Source organism: Marmota monax, unplaced genomic scaffold, assembly GCF_021218885.2.
Source record: "Marmota monax isolate L192 unplaced genomic scaffold, Marmota_monax_Labrador192_F-V1.1 WCK01_AAM20220418_F8-fsc00041, whole genome shotgun sequence".
Taxonomy (NCBI): domain Eukaryota; kingdom Metazoa; phylum Chordata; class Mammalia; order Rodentia; family Sciuridae; genus Marmota; species Marmota monax.
In genome coordinates this window covers 15,168,506-15,184,141 of record NW_026695238.1, presented here as the reverse complement: position 1 = coordinate 15,184,141, position 15,636 = coordinate 15,168,506, and the positions used below count along the sequence as shown (strand labels likewise).

General features: G+C 49.1%; 1 protein-coding gene across 1 annotated transcript in view; it reads right to left on the bottom strand.

Moving 5' to 3' along the window:
- Positions 1–14,766, bottom strand: part of Inpp5d (inositol polyphosphate-5-phosphatase D) — a 109,532-nt gene extending 94,766 nt beyond the window's left edge. Inside the window, exon 1 of the mRNA XM_046439562.2 lies at positions 14,483–14,766. Within this exon, the coding sequence (XP_046295518.1) occupies positions 14,483–14,616 (134 nt within the window). The 5' untranslated portion in view covers positions 14,617–14,766. The remainder of the gene's footprint in view (positions 1–14,482) is intronic.
- Positions 14,767–15,636: the final 870 nt, after the last annotated feature.

The following is a 15,636-nucleotide window of genomic DNA, read 5'->3' as shown; positions in this document are numbered from 1 at the left end:
AATCTTTGCAAGTCTAAGAGGTGAAAGAAAATGACAGCTTGCTTTAATTTGCTTGTCTTTATGAGAAAGGTTCAGCATGTTCTCCTCCGTGGTTGTTTCTATTTCTTTTTCTGTGAATTCCTTTTCATGTTTTGTCTCACTTTTATGTATCATCTTTCATTTATATGACTTTGATTTTTGATCTATGCTAGAGTATATTTTGAAGTTTGTTGTTGTTGTTGTTGTTCTCCATGATTGAACCCAGGGGTGCTTAACCACTCAGTCATATCCCCAACCCTTTTAATTATTATTATTATTTTTTTTTTTTGAGACAGGGTCTGGCTGAGTTGCTTAGGGCTTTGCTAAGTGGCTGAGGCAGGCTTTTGACTTGAGATCCTCCTGCCTCAGCCTTCTGAGCCGCTGGGATTACCATGTGCACCACAGTGCCTGGATGGAGTTATTTTGACAGTTGTTTGTTTTTTAGCTGTGTGGAAGTTTTACAATGTTATGTGGCAAATTTTATAATATTTAATTTTATGACTTTGAACCAATGAATGCTTAAGGAAAAATCTGAGCAATGTTTTGGAAAATTTCACTTCCACATGTTTCTTTATTCTGCCCAGGAAAATTTCTTCTGTCTCTCTCTCTCTCTCTCCCACCCCTTTAGTGCCCATCTTTCTGCCCCATCCTGTCTTCAGAGCCACACTGTCTTGTATCAGAGACAGCAAGGAAGAATCTCTGGTCTGATGTCACTCAACTCCCAGAGACATCCCTGGGACACTGAGAACTCCCCCATCTGGCGCCTCACCCCATCCCCATGAACCAGGACTCATCCCCTTTGCACACAGAGCCTCTCAGACAAAGCCAGAGGCCAGCTCCACCCAGCCAGTGCCTTATCTTTCAGGGCTCTGAGCTTCCTCCTGCAGATAAACAAATGAGGGAGGGTGAGAACTGTCACTGGGCAGAGGGCAGCTAACTAGGGAAGAGCTCGGGCCAGTGCAAAGCACCAGCTGGCAGACAGGAAGAGAGAGCAGGGAGTCACGGGGACACAGAAGCAGCCACTCAGAACAGGAAAGCCCCTCCAGTGCACGCAAGAGCAGCAGACCAGGCTTTCTGGCCTTTTCAAAGATGTTCTTGAAACACCGAGACAAGGAAACAGCCCATATCCCTGAGGCAGGTCAGAATCAAAAGCTGGTACCACAGGGAAGAGAAGATGCTCTCCCCTTAGAGGGGTCATCTCAGCAGATGCCGATGACCTGCCTGGTTAATGCAGGTCTTTCGCTCTGTGCTTGGGGGAGTCAGTTTAGATCTTCAAGGAAAACATACAGTCCCACACAACCACCACCCCTCAGGAGAGCAGTAGGTCCCAACTGCATTCCACGGGGTGCTGGAGCCTCCCCAGGGAACCTGGCCTCCCTCCCCCACCAGCAGCTGCATTTCACCCTGGATCCTTATATGCCCTCAGATATCCACACATGGGCACACACACAACACAGTGCCCATATGCACACACTTGCTCACATATATCCTAGGCCTAAATATGTACAGCACAGTGCATGCATACTCAAGTGGTAACACACACCTGTGCCCACATGCATAGCACACACACACACACACACACACACACAATCTTACAGGCAAAATATTTAAAGCAAAGATTCCACAACTAAATAGTGTTTGACCACCACAACCCTGGGCCACCATCTGAACAACACGCTCATTCTCTTTAGAGGCCACAGGTCTGCCCAGCCCTTTCCCAGCTCCTCTGGTGGTTTGGTGAGTTGGTTGATCTAATGCTTTTGGTCGCAACTTCTCTGAGTGACTGGGTCACTTTTCAAGAATATGGGGATCCTACTGGGGATCCAGGTCAGGTGACAGCTCTCCCTTCTGCTCCTAGTGGCATTGTCCCTTTCCTAAATGAAGGAGGACTCAGAGCAGATGTCCTGTGTGGCTCCCTCTAAGTGCTGAGGAGCCGGTGCTTTCCCGGTGCTGATCTGGAGAAGAGGTGGGAAGGTGCCCCTTCCACCCTGAGGAGCCACTGAGAGTTTTAGTGCAGTACAAGTGGACAGGCACCGGGGAGTGGGAAGAAACAACCGGGGTTTGATTCATTCTTTCAGATGAGCACCCCTGTTTCTGTAGGATTAGCCCTAGGTGAACACTGCCGGCCACGCCCAGAAACACCCTTCACATGGCGAGCCCCACAGAGACACAGAGAGCAAACTAAGATTCAAGCGTCTTGGTGGTGTTTGGTCTCGTCCGCCCATCTGCTCACTGTGCTCCTATAATTGCTTTTCAATCCCTCTGTGACTCTTACTAGCATCATTTCTAATTTCTAACGCTTTTTGCGTGTATTTTCTCTTTTTCTTGGCTGAGTGGTGCACATTTCTGGGAAAGATGGGGTGGGCTGGAAAGTCTGCATTCAAAAAGCCATTTAACCAGTGTAGACATAAGAGAAAATGTCCTTCAGTTCTGGGAAGCCAGGGTGCTGAGATTGATGAGTTAGAAGGGGCCGTTATTAGCTGGGCACGGTGGCGCATGCCTATAATCCCAGCAGCTTGGGAGGCTGAGGCAGGAGGATTGAAAGTTCAAACTCATCCGCAGCAACTTAGCGAGGCCCTCAGCAACTCAGTGAGACCCTGTCTCTAAATAAAATATTTAAAAAGGGCTGGAGCTGTGGCTCAGTGGTGAAGCACCTCTGGGTTCAGTCGCTGGTACCAAAAGAAAAAAAAAAAAGAAAACAAAAGACCATTAGTTGCTGATTTGCCCCCCTGGCCCCGCCCCAGGAGAAAGAGCAAAAGGAGGACCGAGGGTGAGAGGTGGGTGAGTGGACATGTGCTGCTGGAGCACCCTCCCCCTGGGGGTGGCCCTTTGTCCTAAAGTTGCACAAAGCAAAGACCAAGGAATGAGACTCCCGGAGGGAGCCCACCTTCTGTGTGTCCCACTATCCCCTCAATTGCCTCTCCAGAAGCTGAATCTTGGGTTGGGGTCTCCTCTCCTTCTTTTTATGTTTGGTAAGAAAATTTGGGCAGAAATCTACTTCCATCTCTAAAAGAATCTATTTTTTTCTTGACAGTTCTTTTCAGAAAAGAAAAATCATCAGACTATGAAAACATATCGTCGCTCAAAAGAAAGGGCCCCATCTTTCTAAGAGTTCCAAGGAGCTGTCTCCATCTTAAACGGAACCATTGTTCTTAAAAAATATCATCCTTCAAATCAACCTTTAAAAAAATGGTTCAATTTGCAAAATGTCAGATTTAAGAGACGACTGCATGTCCAAAGGCAGAAGACTCCAGGTGAAAACTGAGAAAAAGCGCAGAACAAATACCAGGGAGGCAGGACGCGCAGCACAGGTGCAGAGAAAGTGAAGGAGGAGGAAAGAGTTTGAGAAAGCCCTCGAGAGGGAAAAGACAGAGCAGCTTTAAAATAAGAGGGAGGTGAGAAATACAAGCCAGACCACGTTCCTCCAGCATGCAAGAGGGCTTCCTGAGAGGACAGAGGCCATTTTTTAAATGCAATACCAGGCTGGAATGTAGCTGGGTGGGGGGTGCCCTCACCCTTATCCAATCCCCAGACCCCAAACAACAACACAGATGTAAGCAGAAAAAAAAAAAAAGAATAGGTAAATGAACTTAAGAGCATGTGACTTGAAAACTAAGTGGATAAACTTCTGACAAACAGAACAAAGGAAAGAAACACCCACTCTAAGTCATTTCCACCTGCCCTGCGTACACCATCTCCATCCCAGGGGCTGCTTCACCCTGGTTTAGCCAATGGGAGGGACAGGTGGGGTATTTGTTCCCCTGAGCCCATCCTGCCTGCTGCAGATCAGTAGCAGCCAAATTCCTTCTCAGGAGACCACAGCTAAGCCAGGTGGCCTGTGTCACAGCTGCAGTCATGCTGGACTTGGTGACACACCTTCCTCCCCTGAGACCTCAGGTCAAGGGGGCAGAAAGCCTTCCCAGGTCGACAGCCGGCTGCTCACCATTCCATCTCTTTTGAATATGCCACCACTTCCTGCTGGGATCCTGGCCACCGCACCCAAAATTAGAAATGCAGAAAGGAAGATGACAGAAGCAATAAAAGATAAATTACCATAATAGAAAACTGTGCATAAGAAAACCTGGAAACCTTAACCAATGGATTGTCCTCTGCACATTACAATATAACTGATCAAAGAAATAGGCAAGGCTTATCAACACCAAAAAAGAAATGGAAGAAAATACTAAAGAAATATCTCTCTAAATGATTGTTAGAAGAAGTGGTTTTGTCAGCATTTTTTTTTAATTTTCAAAAATCAGATAATGATGATATTCTACAATGGCTCCAGGATATTTTATAAACCTTACGTGACTATTCCACCATGACATGCCCCAAAGCATATAAACCAATCTCACGAATGAATATATATGTACAAACCCTAAATGAAATTCAGAATGCAAAAAAAAAATATTATCATCATGAAGAATTTATTTTTAAAATGCAAAAATAGTTTGATATTAGAAAGTTCACAAATGAAGTTATTATGCCTATAAATGAAAAAGGGCATTTGTCTATTTAATGTCATCACAATAGACATTTGGTGAAATTCAATGCTCAGTTTTTCAGAACTCTGTGAAACTTAGAAAAGACAGCTCCCTCTTTAACACAACAAACTTTAATGCACAACTGACTTTAACTTTAAACACAACTCACTTTAATGCAATCCTCTCTATGGTCCAGGCACTGTATCAGTTCCTCCTAGGCAATGCCATGTGTGATTGTCACAGAACTTTTCAACGTTATCCATGGTATTATCTTATAAATACAGGGCAATGTAATAAATTATGAAATCTGAATTACAGTTGTAAATATTTGGATGAGACTAAAAAATGATCATAGTTTATAGATGATATAAGAGTTTATCAAGAAAAGATAGAAGAGAGGCTGTGGTTTTAGCTAAGTGGTCAAGTGTTTGCCTAGCACATGCAAGGCACTGGGTTTGATCCTCAGCACCACATTAAAAACAAATAAATAAAGTGAAGGTATTGTGTCCATCTACAACTAAAAATATTTGAAGAAAAAAAAGAAAAGAAAGAAGAAGGAACTGAAAAGCAGTTTGAAATAACCATCATGGGTAAATTGATATTATAAAAGACAAATTTATAAAATCTTTCCTATAGGTTGTAAGTTACCATTAACCAATATCTACAGGGGAAAAAGTGTCATTCACCATAGTGACAAAAATACAAAGTAACTAGAAGTAACCATAACAAGAAATATGCAGGACCTATAGGAAAAAAATCACAAAATATAAACCCTAGAGATAATCATATGTATCATTAAGAAGAGAGAATATTACTAAAATGGCACTTTTTACAAATTGCATTTGGATTTCATGCCAGTCTAAAACTAGTCTAAAGTAGTTATGCTAATTCCTCCCCCCGCCACCAGCTTGACACAATTATTATCTGGTTCACCCAGAAGAATACCTGAAAAGAGTACATTTGAAAATCTTAAAATGAACTATTTTGTAAAATTGTAGTGATACATTTGATATGTTACATGCAACAGGATAAACAGGAAAGAAAGAGACACAAAAGGCTTAATATATATATATATATATATATATATATATATATTTTTTTTTTTTTTTTAAAGGAGTCTCCAAGGGAAAGGAATAAATTATTCAGTCAGAGGTGTTTGGGGGAAGGTAGTTACTTGAGAAAAAACACACGTGAGTCTTTATCTTATACCATTCATTTAACTAATTCCAGCGAGATTAAGAGGTTCAAGGTAAACACACACACACACACACACACACACACAGAGAGAGAGAGAGAGAGAGAGAGAGAGAGAGAGAACAGCTCCTAGTCACTCCGTGTGTGTTTGCAAGCCCTGTGCTAAGCAAGCACACAATATTCATTTCCATTCAGTCCACCCAGACCTAGAACACAGGTATTCTTAGCCCTGCTTTTCAGATGAGGAAACAGGGGTTCAGCAAACTGCTGGAGAACCATCTCTTAGCCGAGTCTGTTAACCCCAGGGGCCTGTCTTTACCCTCCTGTCTCCCCCAGGAAAAAACAAGTGAATTTCTGTGTGCAGAGGAATTCTCTGCATTGAAAAGGCAAAGAGAGAAATCATGAAAGAAAAAATCTACAGACTTTACAAAATTTTACCATCTCTGAATGTCAAAAAATCTGAAATAGAAAAGCAAACCATAGTGAAAATATTTGCAACAAAGGTGATACAAACAACTCATGTAAGCAGCTAATGGAAAGTGCACAACTTGACTAGAAACAAAAATGGCAAAGAGAAATTAGGCAAAGAGGAATGGCAAAGAGAAATTAGGAAAGAGAAATGGCAAAGAGGAATTAGGAGGTTCAGTAACCTATCAAGTGCGAGTCAACATGAACACCAACTACCTGTCATCCCACAGCTTAGCAATATTTTTCAAAGTGAAAATATGCAGAACACAGACGTTGGAATGAGGTGGGCACTCTTGTATTGTTTGCTGGAGCATAAATAGGAACACATCTCTAGAAAGCAATTTGTCAAGAGGCAGTGACATACCCTTGTAGACCCAGGCTGAGGCAGGAGGATTGCAAGTTTGAGATCAGCCAGGGAAACTTAGTAAGTCCCTGTCTTAAAATAAAAATTCAAAAAGTCGGGGGTGTAGCTCAGTGGTGGAGCACCCCTGGGTTTGAACCCTAGTACAAGACTCACGCGGGTGTATTAGCACACACACATGTCTTAAAATGCTTCTGTCCTTTGACACAGTATTTCCAACCCTGGGAATCTATAACCAGAAATGTATATAGCATTTTTGCACAAAGACCTTCACCGTTGTCATATTTATAACAGTGAGACATTGAGGATAACTTCAATGTCTGACAACAGAAGAATCATTTCGTAAAGTATGCCACATTGTGTAACAGAACTCTATACAGCCATCAAATGTGATAGTTAGAAAGAAATCCTAACTCAGCAGGAAAATGCTGATGCTGCCAGAAACCTCAGGCTCCAATGACATGTCTAAATATTGCATGTGCATAACATGTGTATGTAAAATGGAGATAATACACATATATGAGGAGAGGGACAGAATGAGAAGACACGCTAACAAATTAACAAGGTTCATGTTAGTTGCTTGGTGATGGGGTGATGATTTTTCTGCTTTAAATTTGCCCAAAAGAAGGCTGCACTGTTTATCAGAGATCCATCTACTCCTACTTGGCCACTGACGGCAGCAGGGCCCAGGCAGAAGAGGCTCTTCTCTGCAGAGCACGCTCCTAGCTGGCTGGCCCAACTGGGCTTTTGGGTGTATACAGTTGGTCTTTGCACCCAAATGGATGGAGTCCCTGGTACTGGGTAATATGATGTTTTTTTTAATTAGTGGAGACCCAGCATGTATCAAGCACAGGAGACACTCAAGATGGCAGGCTGGACTCAGAGCACAGAGAATCTGGCCCATGCCTGTCACAAGCTCCGCCACCTCCCCACCTGCTAAACCCTCTTTTCCCAAGGGGCACAGCTCTGAGGCTGCTGTTCTGTGAGAGTAGAACTCTCAGGGAACATTCTGTGCTCTGTCTAGCTTCTTTAGGGCCGTAGGAGTTCAGCACCCCCAGCACTTCCTCCTCAACTGGGAACCCCATGGTGTTAAGATGACCCGACTTTCTCCTTGATTTTGCCTTTGTTCCCCTGGTCCACTGGGTGCTCTTTCTCAGGCCCCTGCCCAGAGTCCTCCCTCCCTCAGGCTCCCAGGCACTCCACCCTGGCCCAGCAGCTAGGGCATGCGTCATTCAAGTCCTCTTCCTGCCTCAATCTCTTTGAGCGCTTCCTCTGAGGAGGCCCCACATGACAGCTCAGAGTCTCCCGGAGGCCTCCAGGAAGTCCCAGAAGTGACGCTTGGCCACTTCTCCTCTCTCCTGCTGTGGAACGTTCTTCACAAATGGATCCTCTACTTCTCTGATTCTGAGATGACATTCCTCAATTTTTATTTCATAAAAAATAATGCCCAACAGTATTTTTATAGATGCAAAGTATTCAGTGGGTGCCTGCCATGTGCCCAGCCGTGGTGTTGCCCACATCATCCCATCCTGTCCTCTCGATAGCCTAACAAAATGACAGCAGAAAGACAAATACCTCCATTTCTCAAGGTGCAAAGAATATGAATCAACATTTCTCCAAATAAGATACACATGGCCAATACACACAAAAAGATGCTCAACATCATTAATTACAGAAATGCAAATTAAAACCACAATAACTTGCCACCTCATGCCCACTACGATGGCAATAACCAAAAGGAGAGATAAAAACAAGTGCTGGGGAGGATGTGGAGAAACAGCCTCACCCGTGGCTGGTGAGAATGTCAAGTGGAGCAGTTGTGGAAAACAGTCCAGCAGCGCCTCAAAACGTCAAACCCCAAACCACCACCGGACCCAGCAACTCCACTCCTGGGCACTGGCCCAAGGCTGATGCAAATGCACATCCACACAGAAAACTGTCCATGAATGTTCATAGCAGCATGATTCACCGTAGCCCAAAAGTGCGAACAAACCAGACATCTCTAGACTGATGAACGGAGAAATAAAACATGGTATATCCGCACCATGGATTGTTAGCCACAGGACTGATTTGTGCTACAAGAGGAACTTCAAAGCATTACGCCAAGTGAGCAGGTCCAGAGACCAAAGGCCACACATTATATAATTCAATATGTATAAAGTGCCCAGAATAGGCAAATCTGTACAGGCAGAAAGTAGATTAGCTGTTTCCAGGGGTTGAGGGAGGGGGAGGGGAATGACTGCTAATGGGCGCAGGGATTCTTTTTGAGTAGTAAGAATGTTCTGAAGTTGGATGATTGTGTTGGTGGCACAACATTGTGATTGTACTAAAAAGCACTGCATTGCATGCTAGTGTGGGAAGGGTCGTTTTCCGGTATGTGAATTATATCTTCATTTAAGAATCTAACCCAATGAGTTCACTGTGAGGATACTAGCTTGTCAGGAAGCTCAGAGTTGTGCAAATACTGCTGGGTGCGATGGCTCATGCCTGTAATCCCAGCAACAAGTGAGCCTGAGGCATGGGGATTGCAAGTTCAAAGCCAGTCTCAGCAATTTAGTGAGGCCCTAAGCAACTTAATGAGACCATGTCCCCAAATAAAATATAAAAAAGAAGCTGGGGATATGACTCAGTGGTTGAGAGACCCCTGGGTTTAATTCCCAGTACAAAAAAAGGGGGGGGGGAAGAATTATGGAAATACTGTCTCATCAGATTTAGGCAACTCCAGAGCCTTTGCTCCTCAGGACTGCATGGCTTGGCATGAACTAGAAGGAATACAGAGCTCCTGTCACTCTGTCTCGGGGACAGGAAGGTCTGGCTAGGAGGACCACCTTTCATTATGATGCAGGGCTTCATGCCCCAGGGAAATGGAATCATTCAAGCAAAATGAACTATTGGTGTCTGTGCACAGGTGATTTAACCCACCAGGCAGGCAAATGTGTAAAACACGCCAGCGCCTACTCCCACCTAGAAGAATTGCTCTGGGGTGCTGCTGGGCATGGGCACAGAGCACTTGGAGCCACTCGATAGTAACAGGGTTGTTCTGAGTCACTTCACAGGGATGATACAATTGAGTGGAGTACATAGGCCTTCATTGGCATATAGCTCCCTCCTGGTTAGGCACGCAGAAATAAAACTCAGAAGAGCCATTTGCAGACAAAGCCTTTTGGCCTTTTTTCTTATGTAAACAGATTTCAGGAGCCCCAGGGTCTCTAGCCCTGGTTCCTTCTGTGCCAGCCTTTCTTCCCACTTGCTGCACATACCCCACGCGGAACTGCGCCTTGTTGCATTTTCACAAAAGTAATTAATGAGCATGTCAATTTTATGAAAGGCTTGGAGGAGACTGGAGGAAGGGAGATAGCTGCACACCCACTCACACCACAGGTCATGGCTCAGCACCTCTGCTGGACACTTCTGTCCCCTCAAGTCCCCACTCTATGGTTCTCCAGGCCTTCTCTCTCCCCTCGCCCCACCCGTCTCTCCACCTGCCAGGCTCCTCTGTCTTTCTCCCCAGAACAGCGGGATGCAAGTCCTGGCCCTGACATTTATGAGTCCTGTCAACCCACCTCGTCCCAGGACCTCTCGGTGCAGCGGTTTCCCATCTCTTGGGTGGGCATTGCACTACTTCCTCTGAAGGTCCTGAGGGTGTTAAATGAGCTAGTGCACATGAAGAGCCTGCAACGGTCCCTGGCACAAGGTAAGCCCCACCAGTCTTCTGTGGCACACAGAGCGGGCCTCGCCACGCGTTAGCAGGGCAGGTTTGGGGTCTGCTGGCTCCAGGGCCTTTCCACACTATTCCAAACAAGGAGAACGCTTCCCCAAATAGCATTCTGGTGATGAATGTCCTTCTGAGCTTTTTTGTCTTTCCTGCTGTGCTGACAAAGCCACCAAGTCCAAGGCTATCTGGTAGTTTGTCCCCAGGAGGAAGCTCACCCTGTTGTCATGCCTGAGTGGCCTGTGGAAGGCCATGTGCTGAGGGAAACCCCAGGGCTTCCCTGCCTCAGCTGGCTGGAGCAGGCGCTGGATTCAGAGCCAAAGCCAGCCACGTGGCTTTCCTTCCCCGCGAGGGAGGACGGACGACTCTTTCCTGAGTGGTTCTTCGTATGGCCAAATGGGCAGCTCCAAATGGACAGTAGCCAACTGACCTGGTTGAACGTGGGCTCACTCTGTGCCCTGGTTGCTTTTTCATGGAGGAGAGATTGCACTGTGACAATACTGGGCCACTGTTCCAGCTCCATCTGAGCAGCCTGGGCAAGAGGAGGTCACCCTGCTGCCCATGGGCCCTGCACTGGTGGAGCCCCATCCCTGAATGTGCTTGATAGGTGTGCTGGCCCCGACATTATAAAGAAGGTCACAAAAGGGATGGCCTCTTAAAGTCCTCCATCCACGATAGGCCATGGCCCCTCCTCTCCAGGGCTCCCAGACTCCCTGGAGTAGGGCTGACCGTGGGTGGGACCAGTGAGGGTGACACAGGCCCCACCAGAAGAACCTGCCACCCCTCACGCTCCAAGCCCCTTTCACAAGACTGCAGGGTTGGACCTCTGCCAGGTCTCCCTGTGCCAGTCCTCTGGGACCCAAGGAGCAACGCAGGCTCCCACTAAAGCAGGACTTTCTGAGCAGCAGAGGGGAGGCCAAAGTTTTTCCTCCTGGGTAGGTGACAGGGCTGACCCCTTTAAGGAAATAAAGGGCACCAGGTGAATGTGCGCTCCTAAGCCACAGGCGTAGCACTGAACTGCCATCTTGTCTTTCGGTGTCTCCCCGCATCCCTAAGTTCCATCTTGGTCAAATCCCACCCTCTATCCTAAGCATGGAGGCTCTTCCGGCAAGGCTGCCCTCCGGGCCTGGAGCCCAAACACACCGAACCCAGCAGGCGGAGGTCCTAAGCTGCCCTCTCACTCACCAGAGGGGCCAGGGAGAAGCTTGCTGGGGCCCAGGCAGGAGGAGGCCTGGGTGCCCTGGTGGTGGGACATGTGGTCCTTCTCGACATAGACATTTCCAGAGCAAAAAAGTGAGTATCTGTGGCTCCCTTCTGCAGTTCTGGCTCACTTTAAAAAATTTAAATCTCAATACAGTGTCCCAATAAGTTGTGAGGCTGGCCTCGAACATGGGATCCTCCTGCCTCCATCTCCTGAGTCACTGGGATTACAGGCGTGTGCCACTGTGCTTGGCTGTGGTTCACTTTGAAAGTAGGGTTGTTAGAGGGCCCTGACCATGACCTGGGTCCCCACAGCCTGGCTGGAAGCCAGGACGACAGCTGGGTGCACAGACCATTACTTCTGCAAACAAGGAAAGCCCAGCTGCTCTGAACCCCATCTCTGCCCTGTGGCTCCTGCCTGGGCCTCAGTGGAGGTCCCTGTCATTGGTTAGGGACCAGGATAGTGAGGGGCCAGGCTTCCACCAGTCCCCAGGGATCAGGGAAAAGTAAGGATGTAGTTTGTTTTTCAGGAAGTTAAGTCTCTGCTTTAAAAGGACTGGCTTAAAATTAAAAAAAAAAAAGAAAAAAAATTAAAAGAGTATGTCCTTCCTGCCTTTTTGATGTTTAAAGTTGCTTCATGTCATACACTGAGGTGGTGGAAGATGACAGTTGTCATTTACTTATTTATTTAGTTTTGGTTTTCAAGTCTGTTTATTTATTTTTTGTTTTTGGCACTAGGGATTGAACTCAGGGTTGCTTAACCACGGAGCCACATCCCCAGCACCTCCTCCTTTTTCCTCCACAATTTTTAATGGGTGGCATTATAGTTGTACATATTTGATGGAATTTGTTGTTACAGATTCATACATGCACCAATACAGCAATATAATTTGACAATATCACTCCCAGCCCCCCCCCCCACCACCTTTATGTTTTATTTTGAGACAGAGTCTTGTTAAGTCCTTAGTGCCTTGATGAGTTGCTGAGGTGATCCTCCTGTGTCAGCCTCCCAAACCACAGGGATTACAGGCATGTGCCACTGTGTCTGACTTTCAAGTTTCCTTAATTGGCAAAATCAAGGGTGAGAGTCCTACAGGGTTTCTCAGGGTTGGAAGGCTTGCTGGCCTATGTCTACCCACAGCCCACAGTGGCTTCCCTGACAGAGCAGAGCAGAGAGGGGAGCCCTGAGCTTGGGATGAGGGCCAGGGAGACTGAGGAGCTGTCCAGGCTGGGGTTAATAGGTGGTGGCATCGTTAGGTGGCACCATGGGCACCTCCTTAAGGTGCCTCTGCTCAGGGCCTTGACTCTGAGGGAGGAGAAGCAGGGGTAGCACCACAGGACCTAGGCCTGGATCCTCGCTGCCAGCACGGCCAACCTCTGGCTCAACCTCTCTGAGCAGTCTGTCCCCTTCGAGTCAGGGGCCCCCGACCTAGAGGCTCTTGGAGGCCTCTTGGGCTCTGGGTCCACTTGCCGCCACCTAGACTTTAAGATGCTCATGGCTTAGAGTCAGAGAGACTGAGGTTCCACCCCTGCAACCTAAGCATACTCCTGGTGGGGGGGGGGGGCGGTCACAGGACTAATGTGAAGCATAATGAGATGGCCTGTATGTTGGGGACATAGCCAACACCGAACAGTCACTTTTGGCCAAGGGTGTCACATGGGCCCACAGAGTCAGGCCAAGCTCAGTCATTTCTAAGGCCCCTTCATTGGTGAGTCCCTATAGGGCAGTGCCATCTGGAGGTCCTGGCTGCTGCGACCTTCTGAAGTGTGGGGGTGGGGGGCGGGCAGTCAGCCTTCAGAGGGGCAGCTGCTGACTGCCGACCCAACAGGGCAGGGTGGCTGTGAGCCTGGGCTGGTCTCATGTCCAGCTGGGGGCCGGAAGGGTGGCAGCACAGTCTGGTGGTCTAGCTGCAGTCTCTGGGCGTAGATGATCTTGGGTAACTGTCACCACTCACTTAACCTGCCTGGACCTCAGTTTCCCCATCTGCAGGGCAGAGAGCCTGCACTTCAGTTGTCTTGAGGATGACACCAGCCAGTAAACGCTGAGCACAGCAGGTCCCCGCGTGAGCAGGGCTCAGAACAGGGCTGTGGTCAGTCACCCACTTCCCCCTGCCTGGAGGCAGGCAGGCTCTAGCTGCTTGAGGGGGCCTTCCTGCTGGCCCAGGGATGCTACCTGAAGTGTCTGGGTGGACACACCCTTCCTGACTGCACCCTGGCACTGCCTGCGGCCCAAGAGGGGGACGTGGTTAGACCACAGCGCTGCAGGGGCGAGGGCCTCCCTTGGACATCGGGCAAGAAGGGGTTGTTAAAAAGGAACTTTCAGCAAGTGGTTGCTCTCTTGTCAGGACAACTGGCACTTTCAGCCACAGCACAAGCCAGACGGGGGGAAGGGTGGGGGGCAGTGAGCTGTTGGGGGTGTTGACCAAATGGGTGGGGACACAGCTGAGTGCCAGGGAAGAAGAGAGGGTTCACGTGAGAGGAGCGATTTGCTGGGATGAGGGTGACCTCCTCTTCTCTTGGGGACAAAACGTCACTGCTGGGTGAACTGAAACCCACCCAGGCTCTCGGCTCCCCAGATGGCAGCTCCCTTCAGACCCACTGCTTGGGTGCAGGAGGGCTTCTGAGCTGGGCATCTTGGACTCACACCTAGCTGGTGAACTGCTGCCTAACACCCACTACCACGGAGCCCCGAGTTCTTGGCTCAAAGAACCCAGACCCCCTTCTCTTGCCTCTGGAGCCCGAGGACGTCCCCAGCACCACAGTTCATGGGCAGCTGAGTCGTGGGACCCGGCGCAGAGTGGCTCTGAGAGTTCCAGCACTGCCGACCTTGCCGCCAGACGGGCTCCCTGAACTCCAAGGCCAAGCCCAGGTGGGCCTTGGCTGGACCACCCCACAAACTGGACGGCAGCGTGCCAGACAGGCCACTCCGTCCTGCAATGGGAGAACAACCTATCCAGGGCCAGCCCCCGGCTAGCTTCGCCTTCCAAAGTCACCCCTCGGGTCTCTGTGCCCGCCGAGGACCCGGGAAGAGGGTGGCATACTCACAGCACGCAGAGTGCGAACGCCCGGGGGATGGACTCGCTGGCACGCACGAGGAAGCTCCCGTCCTTGCCCGCCCTGGAGAGCAGCTCCTCCGCCTTGGAGCGGGTGATGTTGCCATGGTTCCAGGCGGGGACCATGGCGGGTGTGGGCCTCCGGGCGGGCCGGCCTCCACCCCCAGGACTAACACACCACCGAGGGCGACTGAGGGCCCTGTGCTCAGACCTGCCACCGTCCCCTCTCAGTCGCCTCTGTTGCTGCCACCAGCTTAACTGACTAACTTCCTGTTTCAAGCACTCAGTGAGGGAAAGGAAACTGAGCTGTAAAGAACTTCCTCATTGCAGAAACCGACAGAGAGAGAGAGAGGCCCCGTCGTCCACCTTCACACCCGTCCAGCCACGGTCTGCAGCCCCTCCTTCTCCCTCTCTGGCCCTTGTCTTTCCCCGTCATGGGACTCAGCTTCCAGACGCACCCAGAATTAGCGACAGTCCTGCGTGGGGGAAGTAGCAGTTCCTTCAGCTCAGCGCATCCCTGGCTGCTTCTAAAGGAGTGTGGCCTAGTGGTTGTGGACGGGCCAACGCAGCAGCCATACCGAGGCCTGTGCTGCTGCCCACGTGGGATGGTCGTGCCCTGGTCAGATCCCTGAACCTCCCGGTCTACCCTTGGGCTTTTCACCTCCCTGCCCACCCTCCAACATACCCAAAGGGCAGAGTTTCTGGACTTGGACTGAGGCCTGACCCTAAAATGAGCAAAATGGAGACATAGAGTCAAACCTGGTCCCTGCCCACTGGAGACTCATAAGCATCGGCACACCTATACCTGGGTGTTGGGAGAATGTTGGCTCCCAGTGCCGAGGACTCTGAGGGCCCAGGGATAGTCCTGTGACTCTCGGTCCCTGGAGGTGACCCATTCTCCAAGGGCTATGCTGCCCTGGTGACTGCACCTGGCGTGAAGACCCACAGGGAGCCTGGAGGGCTCAGGGCATGGACTGTCCACAGGTCCAGTGCAGGCAGGGTTTCCCCTCCGGGCTTCTCATGGGGCTAGCTGGCCACTGGGCCAGGGACGATACTCCTTCTGACTCTGGCATCACAGTAGAGTCCAGGGTGGCCCATCAGATGGTGCATACTTCGCAGTGGGCATAGCCACAGGGTAGCTGCCTC